Raw genomic sequence first — 19,113 nt, 5'->3', positions numbered from 1 at the left:
TGGGCTGGAGTGTTAAATTAGCATGTGGAGACAAATGTGAATCTAAGGGTTTCCTGTCTGACAGTAATACTGGAATTAAAAACATGGAATTTGACAGTGCTGGAGTTTATATCTTAGCAGCTTCAAATTACTTTGCTAGTCAAATCTAAATTTTCAATGATTACTAACACATTCCAGGATAAACAGAAAGGTACTTTCCATTAAAATTTTTACGGGAAATGCATTGACGATCTCAGGAAGTCATAACAGAGCCCTCAAACTCTGGAGTCTCTCCAACGAAGTCTGCACGAAGACAGTATTTTCAGTTTCCAGCTGTAATGATATTGTCTGCACCATTCAATGAGTAATTTGTGAATGTTTTAGCAAAAAAATCATTTGTAGAACATCTGACAAAAGAGAATGGTTCACGATGTGACACTATTGGGGATGGCCACTGCTCCGGACTTAAGCTTAGAGAGGAATGGCATGTGGAACGGCTCCTGTGATGATTTTCTGAGCGTCATTGGTATCTCAACAAATTCTGTCAAACAGACAGACATTCAGTATGTCTCTGTCCAAATGCAGTTCTGATTATAGAAGAGTCCTCTCCAGTCCAAATGACAGTTACGTGCCATCAGGATCAGCTGTGAGGTCTATAGAACATTCATGTCCACCATCTAGGACTCATGCAGTAATCAACTGGGCACTAAAGGGTCGAGGAAGCCTCACAGTTAGAGTTCTTTGACTTGTAGCATATACAATCTATTTTTTTTTCAAATACCACTTATGTTCGTAGGTATCTTTGGCAGATAACCCTCAATACTGATGCTTTCAAACTTTTGATTTTCTCCATCATAACCTAGGTCTTTTCATTATATGGAGTGTCCAAGGGCAGTGGTTTTTCACTAGGTATCTATTGCATTGCTTCAGTGTAGCTCATCAAGTATTCCTGAACACTTTAACAATTGAAGTTGTGTTCATCATTCTGCTTCAGAGATGGTTGGTCTCAAACCAAATGCAATATCATAGCTGTGGATTAACCTTGCATGACAATAGTGTAAGTCCCTTTGCACAGGTAGGTATTAAGATTATTAGGGTCCTGAAACTGACATGATTATTGTCAATATGATGGGAGGAATAATATGGTAAGACAGGGTTATAAAAGGATATCTGAGTTTTCAAAGTAAATTAAAAAACTTGTCTGTGCTGAACTGACTTTATCTGACTATATGGACTACAGTTAATAGAATATGTAGATTGAAGACAAAAGCTATATAGTGAAATATGTAGTGTCAAGAAACAGGTGCTTTGTCAAGCAGTGCAATCCCAGCATTTGGGAGGCAGAGGCAGGTGGATCTCTTTGAATTTGAGGCCAGCCTTGTCTACAAGGTGGGTTCTAAAACAGGATCCAAAGCTATAGAGAGAAACTGTCTCAAAAAAAGCAAGCAAGCAAGCAAGCAAGAAAGGTTTCTTTTTTTTTTCCTTTTTTCTTTTTTTTTTTTTTTTTTTTTTTTTTTTTTTTTTGGTTTTTCGAGACAGGGTTTCTCTGTGGTTTTGGAGCCTGTCCTGGAACTAGCTCTTGTAGACCAGGCTGGTCTCGAACTCACAGAGATCCGCCTGCCTCTGCCTCTGCCTCCCGAGTGCTGGGATTAAAGGCGTGCGCCACCACTGCCTGGCAGAAAACAGTGTTTCATCAACAGGCTTTGGGTATGTATATCCCTGGAGAATGCTTTATCATAGAGCTGTGCCTTATTATTGAAATAGGAACTCTTAAAATAAAGGTAATAAAGACTTAATTTAAAGGAATTTCTTTGAGGATGTAATTTATCTCTATTTATTCAAATAATCAACAAATTTTAACCACAAATGTGCAGTTTGCCTTATGTCAAAATATATTTGCTAAATACTTCACACTGTTTTTCATTTGGCTAGACAAGTGCTACAAATTTTCGAGCACTGAGCCTCTAAAACACTTCATATCTAATAAAATACATTAGGGGCTGAAGACAAAGCTCAAAGACTAAGAACAAATGTTATTCTATCAGAGGAGCGGCATTCAGATCAAGGCAAAGAAGGCTCATGAGTGCCTGCAACTGCAACTCCAGTGGATCCAATGTGCCCTTCTGAGCATCTCACATACACAAGCACAAACACACACACATACATGCACACACACACACACTCACAAATAGGCACACAAACACACACACACATTAATAAAATCTATTTTTATGTCAGGTATATGTCTTGTATTTTAATAATTCCTGAAATGCAATAATTTGTAAGTATTTACATACTAATTATTTTTCAAAAAATAAAGTGCCTAAATTAGCATTAGCTATTTATCTTTCATCTAAAGTCTAGATTTTTACTCAGTCTGAAAGCAGATGAAAATTCTCAATATTTCTCTAGCAGCTGACCCATCTAGGGGACATTTTGTACTTATGCAATTAGTACAGCATTCAAATTAGCCTTTGATAGTGTTTAACTCAACAAATTAATGATGCTTTAACACTAATACCAAGCTATCCTCATTAGCGAGACAGGATAATATAGTGAAGGGCACAGGAAATGCCTGAGGTTAAGTTCCATCTCCACTGTAGAATGTTATACAAAGTTAGAGACATAAAACAGTGTTTACACATGATACTTTCTGAATTATGATACTCTGGCATTGGAAGATAGAACACAAGGCAGGCAGTAAGCAGTAGACCTTCAGTAAGTGACAGTCATTGTTTGGCAAGGTTACTTAGGCCTCTTCAGGTAGATGTTCATATGTGCTTGCAATGCACCTTGAGAAGTACAACTTTTTTTTATAGCCTTCAGTAAGATTTCTGGGAAGAGCTTTCCCTTGATCTTTTCAACAGCTAAGAGTGCTTCTTTTCTTTGAGTACTTTTCTCCGTTATGTGTGCTTCCAAATAAAAACAGATCACTGTAATATCAATAATCTTTGATTACTAGTTAAATTAATCTAGAATCTATATTTAATTGAGAACACAAAAAAATATAATTGAGGTATGCAAATAAAACTGATATCTAAACAAGTGTCTGGATATATTTTTCAGACATTGTCATCTAAGTCCAGTGGAGAAGACTAAACTTTAATATGCTGATGTAATGCCCACTGCATAGTGCTCTGTAAGGGTAACTTGACAGTTATCTCTTTTTGGAAACGTGTGAAAACTGTCTGCTCCACAAGAAGAATAAGGGAAAGGTTTTTCTCAGGAATAAAACATCAGTCACAGCAAAGCAAAGCAAAGAGGAAAAGTTAACGAACTAGGTGTCTTAGGGTTTTTTTTCTAGGTGTGACAATACCATATAGAAAAACATCCTGGGGAGAAGGGAAGTTTTCATCCAAGGATGGCATTGCAGGCACTGATACAGAGGATATGGAGTGGTGACGCTTACTGGATTGTTTCCCCATGAACTGGTCATCCTGCTTTTAGATTCCATGCAGGACAGACCACCTGCCCAGCTCATCCAGGTAAATTATTCGTCAAGAAATGGCCCAACACTTACCTACAGGACAATCCAGTGGGAGAAATTCCTTAAATGAGAATCTTTTTTTTTTTTTTTTTTTTTTTTTTTTTTTTAATGACACTAGCATGGGTCAAACTGACATAAACTTGCCAGCGCGCTGGGGACAAATATTTCTGGGTCTTGCTCTTTTTTTGTCCATTCACAAACAAGCTTCGTCTGGGTTTAAGTGGCAACAGGACAGAGGAAGGGACCTTAAAGTCTCACGCTGTGTTATGGAATATAGGAATGGGAAAGAGTAGACATTCTCAAGATGCTTTTTATTTCAAATAAAAATGGGGTAAACGCCATGTTTTTCTCCTGTTATATTTTCACACATACAAAAAAATATGCTGTGGAAAAGCCAATGTAGAAATCTTTGCTTCAAAAAATTATTTTGTCAAATGTTATTGCTTAAATAGCAAACTAATACCATATCATAACAGTATCATGCTAAAATTGATAAATTAAATACATGGAAGTAATTAATATACATTCTAAATCATTGGCTTTAAAAACAAATGATATCACACCACTTTTGTGAAATATATTGACCAAGAATATAAATGACTTAGTGTATGTTGGATGCAGATCTATTAATCTATAAATTCCTTGTTTGAAGCAATCATTTTAAAAAGAATAATCTTTTATACTCTCAAAAGATTATATCCTGTAATGCTCTACTTAGATATTTTGTTACATAAGAAATATCCCAAGGAGCTTGCCTAGACTATTAATAATGAGAAATGCCAGATCAGAGAATTCATAGGTTCATCCATTTTTCTTTTGTATGAGGTTAATAGCTTCAATTCTTATAAGGGCTCATATTTTACTGACAGAGGAGAAGAAGAGTCTAGGGAGAGAGAAAAATGTTGATGGTATGATAAAAGCTTTTAACTTCTTCTTACTTTACAATGCCTTTCCTACCTGGACACAGGTTTTCCTCTGTAGAGAATTGAAACATGAAACATGAAACAATGACAGATTGCAAGACACACTACAAGTGCTTCACTGAAGGGACAATATTATATAAAATGAAAATTTCATCAACTATTAAATCTATAGCAGAAAAGTACAAAAGCATTGGTACTTTTCTGTCATTTATCCATAGTCATTATGTACAGAAAATATTTGATAATATTTTCTGTACATAATATGCTGATCCTTGAAGGATATGGTTTATAATATTATATAATAAATTATATGTATTTAAAATGATTTGAAACAAAGTAATGTTTAGTCAACAAACTTAATTTATAGGAAAAGACACTTTTTTATAACATTATTTCTTATTAATAATGGCATAATTCTGACTGGATGCTATGTCATCTACTCATAGATATAGGTGTACCCATTTATTTTAGTATCTATCTATCTATCTATCTATCTATCTATCTATCTATCAGTCTATCTATCTACATATCCATCTTTCTATCTTATCTCTGTCTGCCTGTCTGTCTATCTACCTTTTTATCTGCCTGCATATACTTTTATATATTTTAAATATTTCCTTTTGTTTCTTCTGACTTATTATTACAATGATCTTGTTTTCAATTTAATTTGACAATGTGACAATCAAAAAAATTGTCAAAGACATTAGTCATTAAGTTTTATGGGTTGTGCTTACATAGAAAGGCATCATAATAAGTTCTTATTCACTATATATACTTTATAAAGAATTGCATTGCAACATAAGCTTGGATTTTTATTTTTGATTAACATTCTAGTTTTAAATTCATAATATCTGAAAACTATTATTTAATAACTTACAGAATCAAAAATTAATATATATTTAGCCCTCCATTATTTAAGACTTCCATATTTGCTTTTTTTCTTTTTCATTGATTATTGTTGAGCTTTACATTTTTCTCTTCTTCCACATTTGAAGTTCAACTATGAAACACCTGAATCTGTACTACCTATACTCTCTTAATTAATTCCAATAATATAAGAGAAAATATGTATACTCCAGTTACACTTTAAAGTCTGTGGAGCTACACAGATGTACCATATATAGAATTTTACAATTTCATATATGTGGCTTGAACAGCTGTGGGTTTTCATATGGGGAAATAGTTTAAGCAATGCCCCATAGATATTGGGGCATAAGTTATTTATTTTCTGTTGTAATTCTAATTTGAACACCAAAACAACAAATATGTCAATGATTTTATGCAATTCAAAAGAACATAGAAGCTAATATTCATTTCGTTTTACTCTCTGTGGCTTATCTCATTTTAGCTTAAAGTTGCTAACTTAGCAACTAATTTATAATCTTTCAATCTAGACCTACATCATTTTCAAATAGTAAAAAAAAACATGTTTTATGACTACATTGTCTGGATATTTTACAAATATTATAATTATGAGAATCTTCTCACGGATTTGGATGAATAATCAAGATATTTCTCCTGAAACAAATTTTAAAATATTCCTTAGAAATACAATGACTTGCGATTTCAACGGGTTTGATACATAAAATGTTACGTAGTAAAAGAACTACTGATGTCAGTGAGAAGGCCATACAGCATAGGTGTTACAAAAGCACGAAAATATTAGAAAAAACCTTGCTTTACTGTTTCTTTGCAAGGGGAAACCAGCATGAAATCTGGATCCAGTAAAGTTTTCACACTAGACAACAACAGTCACAGGAAGAATCTTAGGTCTCTTCACATCTAGTATCTAATGTCAAATATCTGTCATCTGTCTGTCTGTCTATCTGTCTATCTGTCTATCTATATATCATCTATCTATCTATCTATCTATCTATCTATCTATCATCTACCTATAGACCTGTCTATCTACTCTTTTTTGGACCTGCATCTTTAATTAAATAAATATGTGTTAGATTCTGCTTTTATTTCACTTACGGTGTTTTCTTCCAACTGTTATTGTGTACTACTGTGTTCTTTTATTGTTTTTTATTGTTTTTTATTGTTTTTTATTGTTTTTATTGTATTTTATTTAAAATACCAGGTAAAAAATTCTTGCGGATAGGAAATCATCGTTTTTAAAGCAGGCTGTATGTAGATCGAGATTTTTTTTTTCCAGGAATAAAAATGTTGTATTTTTCACATACTATTTTGAATTTAATATATCATCTTTAATAAAATAAAAATCACATGGAATCTTCCATTCTAGCTGTTAAAAATTTGAGGTCATCATGGACTGAGCATCTAACTGGAATATATGAAAGCAATCACAATTTAAAACAAGAATAGTGATCAATATTATTTCTGCAGATGTTATCCCATTCCAATCTTGTCTCGTGTATCATACATTATAGGTGGCTATGTTCGTAGGCCAATGGTTCTGGAAAACAAAGACAATAGTCAATGCCAAGTAAAGAGACAAAATAGCAGTGTAGATGTTGAAGATATGTAGCCTGTGATATTTATCCAAAAATCTAAGTCTAAGTGAAATTTTGTCTTCAAGATAAACTTTTTTTATTGTAAGGGGAAATTGCTTTGGAGTTTATTAAACTCCTATTTGGATAATTCCTCACACAGCTTCACTTTTAAGATGCTAAGCTGATATCAATCTAATTTTAAGAAAATTGCAATGTATAACTTTAAACATGCAATTTTAGAATGAATGAATCTAACATTGTGTGTGTAAGAGAGAGGGAGAGAGAGAGAGAGAAAGAGAGAGAGAGAGAGAGAGAGAGAGAATATTAGGGAGATGAGTTTCTGTTGTGATCCAGCTGCCCTCACTCCCCCTGATTGACAGGGGAACTTCCTTGTGGTCTAATTGACAAGGATGTTTGTGTTCTTTCTGGCCAGTGGGTCTTTACAGAAGAAGTAGAGGTGTAAAAGGCTTTAGCTGAGGAAAAATAAAGGTTGCTGTTCTTCCACCTGAAAAGAAGCCTCCTGTCTCATTCCCAGCACCACCACCAGCCCTCCCCCACCAGTCTGGCAATTCCAGGCCACCGCCAGTAGCATGGCAAGTTTCTTCTGTTTGATTGTTTTGTCCTATTTTATTGTTTATTTTCTCTTATTTTGTTGAACTATTATCCCTCAGAAGCCTGTTTTCTTCTAACAAGAGTCAGAAATGGGATGGATCCAGATGGAGGGGAGATGGGGAGAAACTGGGAGCAGTAGAGGGAGGCAAAACCATATCTGGATATATTGCATAAAAACAATATTCCTGAAAGAAAAAGGAATAAAAGGAGATACTCTGGAACTAAATAGTTTTAATACAGAGACTCTTTTAAATTTTTTTTGTGTGATTTTATTTATAAAAATTACCATCAGATGAATGTATATGTCAGATACTATGGATTGAATATTTTCCCTTTAAAATGAATGTATTGGTTTTGATATAATGGAAAGGTGAGACCAGTAAGGTGTAAATGGATCACTAAGGCCTCACCCTTGTGAATGGTAGTGAGATCCTTGAGCTGCATTAAGCAGTGGTCAGTTCACTAGCTTTCCACATTTTGTCCATGAAAAGAACTGATGTTCCTACTCTGTGGTGAAGATATAAATTCATGCCACATTAGAGACAGAGAACTAACCCTGACTTGACAAGGAAGCTATAGATACAGTCATCTTGGACCAGAGATCCTCAATACCTAAGAGAAGGTATATTTTCTTTCTTTATAATTTAACCAGATTCAGGCACTCTGTAAAAGCAGCATAAACTGGAGTAGCCCCCCCCCACACACACACACTAAAAGAAGAAATTAATAAATATACATGCATAGAAGTATCTTTTGAAAAGCAACAATAAGAGTGTTTACATATTATATATATAACACAATGTATTGGTGTTGTTTATTCATAGTTATTCATACTTCATGAATAAATACAGTATTTGGGATCAAAACCAGACGCTGGCAGTTGCTAAGTATGGTCAATAGTGATCTGCCTCATAAGCAAACCCTTAGCCTTGGTTGTCATGGGAAGCATTCTTCTATAATATTAGACTGTGACGTCACTATTACATCTAAAATGAACATTTCTACCCATAAGGAATAGGAAGACTCATAATATATAGACAGCAAATGAATGTTATAGGGCTTCAGAAACTCAGAAAAATTTAAGTTCCATAAGGTCTTTCACCAAGTTTAAACACTTACTAAGAGAGCGGTGATTTTCCAGCAGAGCTGTCAGCAAGTTACTCAATGATCTTCAGGGACACACCTCTCGTGAGTGCATCCTTACACCCATGCTGGACTGGGCTTTCACAGTTATCTTCAAATCACTCATGCTTTTGCATGTAATCCCTCACCCATGTTTCTGTAAGTTGCCTTAATAATGAAAAAATATATTTTCCCTAACTGAATCTCATGGGGATTAAAACTACTCTTAAAGATTGGCTCTGTGCCCAGCAGTAGATGGCCAACACAAAGCAAACTCAGTAGCTTCTTTAGAGTTTCTTTATCTCATAATGCTTCAATCCTTTGGGTCTTACTTGTTTGTTTGAGTTTTTTTAACTGGCATGTGTTTTGTGACTATATTAGGACTTCTGATTTTGTAATTTTATGGGATTCTTGTATATACAAATCCATGTGTCTCTGAATGTCTATTTCTTGTGCTTTTTATCAACTCTTTTTGTTCTGTTTGTTTGTGTATTTTCTTCTATTATGGTTTGTTTTAGATTTATCTTATTTTATGGTAATTCTTTACATGTCAATTTGTTTTCTAGGGAGAGACAAAAAGAGTGCTGACAGGGGTAGGAGGGGAGATGAGGAGTATTTCAGAGGAATTAGGAAAAGAAAACCATAATCTGAATATGTTGTATAAAACACGTATTTTCAATAAAAGAAAAACAACAGTTGGTAATAGAAATAGAAAGAAAAGAACTAGAATGTTTTGGATGATTAAGTCACATCTAATCTTGTCTTTTCATAAATCAAACCAATTGAGAAGGAAAAGACTTGATTTAGTCTCAGGTCAGATTTCAGCTTATCTTTGTCAAATTATATTTCTAGATTTAAGAAAAAGTTCTTTGTCTCTTTGATTGACAGGGCTGTCCAAATTAAATCACTGTCCCACACATCCATGCTTGCTTTAGAACCTCCTTGATCTTGCTGACACTCGATTGTGTCACAGAGGACCCCAGTAGGAATACTGCTCTGCCATGGCCTATGCATTTTTTCCTATAGAGAATACCTGTATTGTCATTAGCCATTTTAGACTAAACTGAACTATAGGAGTGGAATCAGTCCTTTCATAAAAAAATATAATAGTCAAAATTATTATTTTCTTTACCCTGGCCATTGGCTTGCTAGTTTCAAAGTTAGTTGATATTCTAAAGTAGAACGATGGAAATCTGAGAGAAATAAAACATTAGCATATTGCAAGAATGTTAATTATCTGGAATGAATCTACTCAGTTTACATTTATATATGTAACAATGAGAGGGAATGACAAATGAATTGCTAATATTTAAGGATGGTGCCTTTCGAGAGATGTAAAGTGAAGATAAGTACTGCCAATACTGAGAAGGTAGACAAATGTTCAGAACAGAATAATTGGGCAAATGAAAGAGAATTTTTCAAAGAGTAAGTATTTTATCATACCAGTGACTCTATAATATGAAAGTCTGGCAATACATAAATTTTAATCAAGCATATATTATTATATTATATGCTATAGTATTCAAATTCACCACAGGTTATCTTTATTTTTATATTCTTGGTAGTTGTTTTTATTTTCATAATGAAATGTGATGGCATTCACCCATTTTTCTTACATCTCCTCTCATAGCTTCCACATCATATTTCTTTCCCAATTTCATGTTTTATGTTTTTATTTGTTGTTGTTTTAATAACCTATTACATTACTACATTCAATGGCAGTTGCCCAAAGTAATGTTATGAGAAAGAAATAGATTGTTCTGCCCCGGGAGCTACTAAGTGGGAACACTCTTCCACAATAAAGAGTGAGACCTGAAGCACACCTTGTCAACCTAGTGTTATTGCTCCTGCTTACATGCCATAACCATAATTTAAGACCTTTTACTGAAGACATCACACACTTCAGCTGTAGGAAAAAAAGGAATCAATCTCAAACTGACCAAGAGACTTCCACTATTATGGCTTTTTTATACTTGAATGTGTTTTATTCAGCAGCTGATTAAAAAACAAAACAAAAGACGACATTAGTGGTTTCACCCAGAGTTATATGCCATATGCCTTGGTATTAACTCACCAAGCAATAAGTGGCACTAGTTGCATATTGGCACAGTTATTGCAGAATGGCAGGTTAAATTAATCTCTACAGTAGAGGTGAAGAACATCTTTAATTCTATTTCCAGAGGTGACCTTTATAACAAACAACTGGAACATCTCCTTATATGGCTAGTGTTGTTCATTGGTGTTTGTTTGTATGTAAGCTCCTATCCATTGTAACTAACAAGGGAAAATTCAATTAAATGTTTAAAACAAATTGGGCATTCAGTGAAAAAGAGAGGTGCTATGGCTGGAGTTGAGAAGAGAATAGTTAAGGAATTGCTATATTAGTATATGCACTGAGGAAATAGAAAACAAAATGTCAGCATTTTCCTTGTTCTTCTAAGTGTCAAGATCAAAGTGATCCAGATATATCCTTTTTATCTATGTTTATTTTCCCAAAAATATTCTTTGTTTTCTAATTTCTATCTAGAAACATCAAAATCAACACACCATCATTGCTATTTAAGTACTATAACCTTGTATGGCTGCTCATATGTTTTTGCTTTTAGTGAAATATTTAATCTTGCCTCAATGTGACCTAAATGGTCCCCTTTCTATTTGGCAAGTACTAATATGGCAGCAGATTCTACAAATGATCTATCCAAAGTCCCTTAGATGTTTCTTGAACATTATTTTAATAGTTCTCTATCTCCAATGCACTTGCTTCTAAATGACTTCACTGATCTGACTTCTGGGGACTGCTGTAGGTACACATGGACAATACGTGGGAACTTAAATGGGATAATGCTTAGCTGATGGTTATGGAATGCAGAAGTATAAAATATCAGTTTGCACCTCTGATTTGGAAGAGACTCTCAGGTGTGGTTTTGTTGCAGGGAGCTGCTTGTTTGTCCCAGCTGCCAAGAGCAGAAATAATCACACAGAAACTATATTCATTAAATTACTGTTCTACCTTCTTATTTGTTAACTGTTACATGTTAATTTAACCCATTTCTATTCACCTGTGTATTGCCACATGGCTGTGGTTTACAGGCTAAAGTTCCAGCCAGCATCTGTCTCTGGCTGCTTCATGTCGTCTCTCTGACTCCACCCTTCTTTCTCCCAGCATTCAGTTCAGTCCTCCCCATCTACCTAAGTTCTGCCCTATTAACAGGCCATTGCAGTTTTCTTTATTCATTAATGGTAATCACAGCACACCAAGTGGACCCCCACATCATGGTTTACACTGTTGGCAGTGGTGCACTGCTTAGATTTTACTGATAGTTATAGCTTTGTTGATTACTAAAACATCCTGGTTTTTCTACTACCTTCATAGTTCCACTTAGTGCACTCCCCCAAGCAGTGCTCCCTTCAGGTAACTACCATCATTTATTCTCATGACTTGATTGGAGTATCTCAAGCACCATTGTCATATCCAGTGGTATACTTCCCTCTGTAGATGGAGATGTTTCTAAAATCATGGTTGCACAACCTGTCTCTCCATGTTATGCCTATAATCTGCCTGAGATATGCCATCTCAAACACACTCAGCTGCTGTTTTGAGGAGCATTTCATTATCCCATTATCCAGGTTTTTGACTTGTAAAAAGGCTACTCAAGAAAAGTGTCTCATATATTTGTAATTTTGATGTTGTCTTCATGTCTCTTGCTGACCAATCCTTTCCTAGTGCCTTGAATGCATTCCTCACTATCCCTATCTGGCTCTTGATGTCTGAAATAGTTCCCTCTTTTGAGTTTCATTTAATCTGATATAAATATTGTCAGCCTTTATTTATAAGCCAGCATATATTCATTTTGTACTCTAGACTTGTAATGTTTTAAGTCTGGAGGTGCAGGCAGAATATGAATGCTGAGAGCTTAGAATAATGCTTCTCTTAGTTCAGCTGTAATAAATGTATTAAATATATCCTTGAAGTCACAGAAAAGATTTTCTAAAAAATGTGGTCAATTTTTAGATTAATTTTATGTCAACTTTGGGTTAAAATTATGCTACTCCCTTTAATGAATATTAATTCCACCTTTATTAAAATGCAGTGTCTGGATATTAAAAAGTGTATAGTTGACATTTCTGGGTTTTTTGTTTTTGTTTGTTTTGTTTTTTCCGGTTTTTGAGACAAGATGTCTTTGTCGCTTTGGAGACTGTCTTGGAACTAGCTCTTGTAGATCAGGCTATTCTCCAACTCACAGAGATCCACCTGTCTCTGCCTCCCAAGTGCTGGGATTGAAGACATGCGCCACTACTGCCTGACTACACTTTTGTTTAACAATGCTAGATTCTCTTTAGCTCTCACTCACAAAATGAATTTTGAAAGTTGCATTTTACCCCATGATTTTAATTGAAAATTATTCTAACAACATTATTTGTAAAACAAAGCTAAAGAAAATAAAATAAATTGCATTTCTCTTGTTCTAATTTAAATACAATTTCTTCAAAATATGAGATAATTAAATCATTCTGTTTATACCACAAATAGAAAGTCTTTAATTCTGAAAAGTCAAAAATTATTTTTGTTTAAAGAAGTGAGACTTTTCATTTTGATTCAGATGAATTTATTTTCCACATTACATATCATGAAATTTGGTAGACAGTTATTCTGATATTGAACAAAAAATTGAAAGATTTATATGTAGGTAGATGTGCATGCAGATTTTTCTCTGAGTTTACTCCTTAGGAAAAATAAAGAAGTCTTCCTTCAAGTATTTCTTGGTTACCATTCCTCTTTCATTTCTTCTAAATAAATCCCACCCATTAGTTGTAAATTTGGAATTTTCTATGCTGATTTTCTATTTTATTTACATGGAAGCAATATGATTTTCACCAGAAAAGTTATATTTGAATTCTTTTTGCAACTGGAAAATTACTTAAATAAGGAAACTCTAAAAGAAGAAATAGATAAAGATGTTAAACTGGTTTGTTAATGATCAGTAAAGTACTATTTTTGAGATTTTATCTTTTAACTATAAAGTAATATTAATCATAGCAAATTAAAAAGTTGGGCGGATCTCTGTGAGTTCGAGACCAGCCTGGTCTACAAGAGCTAGTTCCAGGACAGGCTCCAAAACCACAGAGAAACCCTGTCTCGAAAAACCAAAAAAAAAAAAAAAAAAAAAAAAAAACGAACAAATTAAAAAGTTGGTAAAATATTCCCTGTCTTATCCTCTGAAATAATGATGGAACAAAATACAAACACATACCAATCCCCTAATGCTCAGACATATTTATGTCTGAATATTTCAATTTAGGTTTTAATTAGTTTGTGGGCATTTATTTGGTCTGTATATGCAATTGTTGCTCATACCAGGGTAGATGGGAATATTTAATTGCCCTGATGCCCTCGTTACAGGTAATATTGAAACATTCTAAGTAGGTGTTGGATCCAACTCTGATCTTTGGCAAGAACAGTATTAACTTTTAATTTCCAGCACCTATATTATATTTATGTGCTTTTATTAACATAGAGAAATAATTAATGACCAAAAAAGTTAGTTGCTTAATAATTTAAAATAAAATGTAGGCACACATCACATAATTAAATATACATTGTATTAATATGTGAAGTTGTTTTAAGAAGCCACTGAAATATATGTTTCTTAACAAGGTAGAAGAATATAATATGTACAAGACATTGAAAGTTATCATTCTGAGTTATTAGGAATTTCACAGTCTCTTTGCTAATCAGTACCACAGACATATAGGATGTGCAGATCTCAAATACAAAATAATAAACACCTTATTTTCACATGATTATGTCTATAAAAATATAGTTATTAAGGGCAACAGTCCAGATAAACCTTTTACACCAATTTCTGTAGATTTTATGCCTCACATTTAATATTTGACAGCTAGCCATGTACTTCCAATGTTTTTAAGAACATGATTGATTGTGCATGCCTAATACACATGGACTGCAATCATGAAAACTGTTATACAGACCTACCACACTTACTTGGGATTTACACCAAAAAATAGAGGTGTGGACTAGTGTGGTATGTAAGCAATTGCCTCTCATAAAGTGTTCCTGGAGGTAACCTATGGAAAAAAAATCTTCCCAAGAGTGTTTTGAAGCTTTGTGTTCTTTAAATTGTATGTGTATATGTATGGTACTTATTTAAAAAGGAGAAAGATTAATACATATGCATATTCTTGTAGTAAAGCATATGTTCCCTCCCACTCTTCCTGTATCTCTATCATTTTTATGCATATTTTGAATTGGATAAGTATATAAAATATAATCAGTAATATGATTTGGGATTTAAGTTAGTGAAAAGTTCTATAGTGTATTTCAAATTAGAAATACATTTATTAATCAAAATTAGGGTTTATATTCATTGAGGTGTAGGAAAAATATTTAGAAGATCATGTTAGATAAATAGAGAGAACACTGAAAATCTTAAGAATTATAGGAAATTCATTGATGGCAGTATTTTAAATTTCCCAAGACCAAAGTCTTCTATAATTACGGATAACTCCTCATCTTGATTTACATGATTCCTATGACACAAAACATTTTTTATTTTATCTCACATTAATATAATGCATTTGTTACATACTTAATAATAAAACTGCTTCATACATATTTCAACAAAATATACTTACAGCTTTTTGTGAAACTTATCTTATTGGGTACATACACACATACAAAAGTATACACATATATATAATTCATTCACACACACAAACACACACACACACACATATATACACATCCACACATACCTTCATTATCAAATGAATGCTTTGTTGGCCTTTGCTATGTGATTTTAGAACTATTGTTCAAAGTTTCTCATAAATGCAGGAAACATAATGACTGCCAAGAAAAGATTTTTTGGTAGTGCAAATGTTACCAAATATTGACAAAGTGTTTAGCAAATTTTATTTTATTGCCCAAACTATATTTTGAATTTTTATTTTCTAAATTAATCTAAAAATTTGTTGGAGAAAGTATTTATCAAAATTTTAAATTATTATTTTGTTTTAAATTGATAACAGACAATGATTGATGGAAAAACTTTCCCTATGTAGTTGAAAGTTTAATTTAGGATTTCTTTCTTTTTTTCTTACTTTTGAAAAAAATGAATTTTTTGATTTAGTGAGGGCCTATTTCCTTCATTTTTCCTGATTTAACCATTGTGGTTCTTAATTAAAGCAAATATAGTTGACCAGTAATGATAATTTTCATACCAATCCAGTGGCTATTAGGGTCAGGCTTCAAGAACATGATTGATACCAGATACATTATCTTAGACAGTGCTTAGTTTTTCTAACAATTACTAATATATTCCACACATCTACCAACAGAACAGACGATTCAACATATGCTATTTTACTTATTACTCACAGTGAAACAGGAAATACATGATTTTACTTATTGCATTTCAAAGAGAAAGGAATTTAATCAAAGTTTAAACAAACTAATATGTTCAGTAAATTATCCATCATCCTGAGATTCATGATCTGACACAGTTTTGTAGTCTGGTCTCCTGAGCTGCATCTACTCTAACCACAGAACATATAGGATACAAGGAACTGAAAAGAACTTAGAATGTTTAAGTCTTAGAACAAAACAAAACTAATAGAGAAACATACTTTCAAAGAGAATCAGAGTAGTGACAAAAAAAGAGAATGATCCTAAATTTAGTTTCTCTTGTCCACAGTTGATCTTATAATTTGGTATGGAGTGTCACATACTGTCTTACCCATGTTAGTGTCAAACAAAAAGTAAATCTAACCTCTAGAAACATCTGTAATATAGATCCACTTTTCCTTTGAGCTCATTAAATCATTTGTTTCTAAAAGATTATTGAATGATTTTTAGTGACAGCAAGACACAAATGAAAGTTTCCTAGGCATGAAAACATAATAAACCTGAAAGACACATCAAGTAGAAAACAGGAGGATTGGGATAAAGGAAGGTTGGACAGGGGAGCACGGAACCACAATTCTTAGTTAAGGGAACAACTTTAGGGTTGGCAAGAGACCTGACCCTAGAGGGGCTCCCAGGTGCCCAAGCTGAGGTCCCCAGTTAGTTCCTTGGGCAGTTGAGAATAGGGAACCTGAAATGACCCTATCCTTGAGCAATACTGACGAATATCTTGCATATCATCATAGAACCTTCATCTGGTGATGGATGGAGATAGAGACAGAGACCCACACTGGAGCACTGGACTGAGCTCCCAAAGTCCCACTGAGGAGCAGAAGGAGGGAGAACATGAGCAAAGAAGTCGGGACCACGAGGGATGCACCCACCCACTGAGACAGTGGAGCTGATCTATTGAGAGCTCACCAAGGCCAGCTGGACTGTGACTGAAAAAGCATGGGATAAAACTGGACTCTCTGAGCATGGCGAACTATGAGGGCTGATGAGACGCAAAGGACAATGGCACGGGGGTTTGATCCTATGTAATGTGATGGCTTTGTGGGAGCCCAGCCAGTTTGGATGTTCACCTTCCTAGATATGGACGGAGGTGGGAGGTCCTAGGTCTTACCACAGGGCAGGGAACCCTGACTGCTCTTTGGACTGGAGAGGGAGGGGAAAAGGAGTGGGGGGAGGGGGAGAAGGGTGGGAGGAGGGGGCGTAGGGGGGGCGTAGGGGGAGGGAAATGGGAGGCTGGGAGGCTGTGGAAACTTGTTTTTTTGGTTTTTTTTTTGGTTTTTTTTTCTCCTTTTCTCAATAAAAAATAAATAAAAAAAAAAAGAAAGAAAGAAAACATGTCAAGGGAAGAGCCATAATCCACAGCTACTTTAAAAAAAGAAGCTTTGGGTGCAAACTCCAAATATATATTATCAAAAATCAGTGATAGCTCCATTTGCATGTTACTAATTGGGAGCAGAGACACTAGATTTCAATTTTATCATATATATTTCTTTCAAATATAAATAAGAAGAGTAAATTTAATTTTTGAATCCATTCTGACATTACAGGTTTCTGTTCTGTTCTGTCCTAGCTTGTTGGCAACTAGCTTGTCGTCATTGCCATTATGAGTGTTTTTTAAGTGTGGTTGCCCTTACCTTGTTTGTATTCACGGCAGTGATGACCCAGACGCATTGTGCGTTGCTGTCATATTGAAAGGGAAAGTTGGGCGATGTAAAGGTGCCACTTGGTCCTTGAAGATTAGAGCCACATGTCTTCACTGAAAAAGAAATTGAAAATTCAAACATAGGTATACAGCCTCTGTAAAATCACAGTAATCAAATATCTTTCAATGGATGTTAAGTTTAAAATTGCACAATTAGGACTGCATTGAAATCGATATTACGATACTCTAATGTTATATATTGAAATTAGAGTGCCTGCTGCATTCGAAAACTTGACAACTGTAGAATTTGTATATGAGTTGAAAGCTAGTTATAAATAAAAGTATAATATATTGAAATATGCAGTATTTAGAAATTGCAGTGTCTTTTATTGATTTTACTGAGCTATAAAACAATTTCAGTGTTTTTACATGTCAAGGTTCAAAATTTTGATACTTTCAATATTGCAAAAGCTTGTGAATGTAAGTGTGAAATAATCTAAATGTCTTCCTCGTGTAAATTTCTCTGATAGACAGAGATATATTTACCTAATATTATCTTAATACAAATCCCCAAAGAAAGAATCAAAACCTTAGATTGATTGAGCAATGTGAAAAGAATTTTTTTGCCAGTTAATGAGTATCCAAGGACTGTTAATAAGAGCTAAGAAATATCAATATTAAATTGATTCATTTTTATTTTTCATTTTTGCCTGTGAGTTAGACTGCTAAGACAGAAGGGACATCCAAGTAATTTTAATGGATTTACACAGAAAGTGGCAATATTTTCTCAATTTTCAACCCATTTCTTCTTAATGAAATGTTAATCAAATTACAATATTTCTTTATTTCCTTAATGAACCACAAAGTTCCTTGGTGCTAATAACTGTGACTTGTGTTTTCTTGCATTATTTCATTAAAATCCCATCATTTTATAGTTTTCTAGCCTGTCAATATCAATTATATTTTTTAAGTAAATGGCAATTCAGTATGCATCTTCATATACTTGTGTTTTTACAGGGATATCAGTATTTTCATGTTGAAGATTAAGTTTTGATATTCCTACACATTCATATGACAAAGCTACAACAATCTTCTAGAACAACAGCGCAATGACTTTTACGCTAATTTATTTCTGTGACATGGATGCTCATGTTGGGGTTGGTAATCTCAAAATGTCTTTTTGTTTATTTGAATTTCTAAGTAAATTTCCCTAAAGTCTCCTAGGATTTTGACAAACTTTTTATTAAGATGGCCTTTACAGAAACATCTTTAACTCACCCCTATACTTTACTCTTAGCTGTAAAATCTGCCACGGACATGTATGAACTTGTATTTAGATATATATGATTTCTGGTTTATTTCTGTTTTATATCAAGATTTGACATGCATATAATCCACAATCAAGACATGAAAACATGCTATTCCAAATATTCCACTGGGCCCTTTGTAATCACTCCTCC

The 19,113-nt window shown here is 33.9% G+C and overlaps 1 protein-coding gene across 2 annotated transcripts in view; it reads right to left on the bottom strand.

Moving 5' to 3' along the window:
• Csmd3 (CUB and Sushi multiple domains 3) overlaps positions 1 to 19,113 on the bottom strand; it is a 976,611-nt gene that overhangs the window by 494,021 nt on the left and 463,477 nt on the right. For both annotated transcript variants that reach the window (XM_041637611.1, XM_041637612.1), the window contains one exon: positions 17,646 to 17,767. In XM_041637611.1, the coding sequence (XP_041493545.1) occupies positions 17,646 to 17,767 (122 nt within the window). The remainder of the gene's footprint in view (positions 1 to 17,645; positions 17,768 to 19,113) is intronic.

Source organism: Microtus oregoni, unplaced genomic scaffold (genome assembly GCF_018167655.1).
Source record: "Microtus oregoni isolate MIOR12 unplaced genomic scaffold, Mior012 000053F_ref0000044, whole genome shotgun sequence".
NCBI lineage: Eukaryota > Metazoa > Chordata > Mammalia > Rodentia > Cricetidae > Microtus > Microtus oregoni.
Note: the sequence above shows the minus strand (reverse complement) of the source record. Positions and strands in the feature narration are given on the sequence as shown.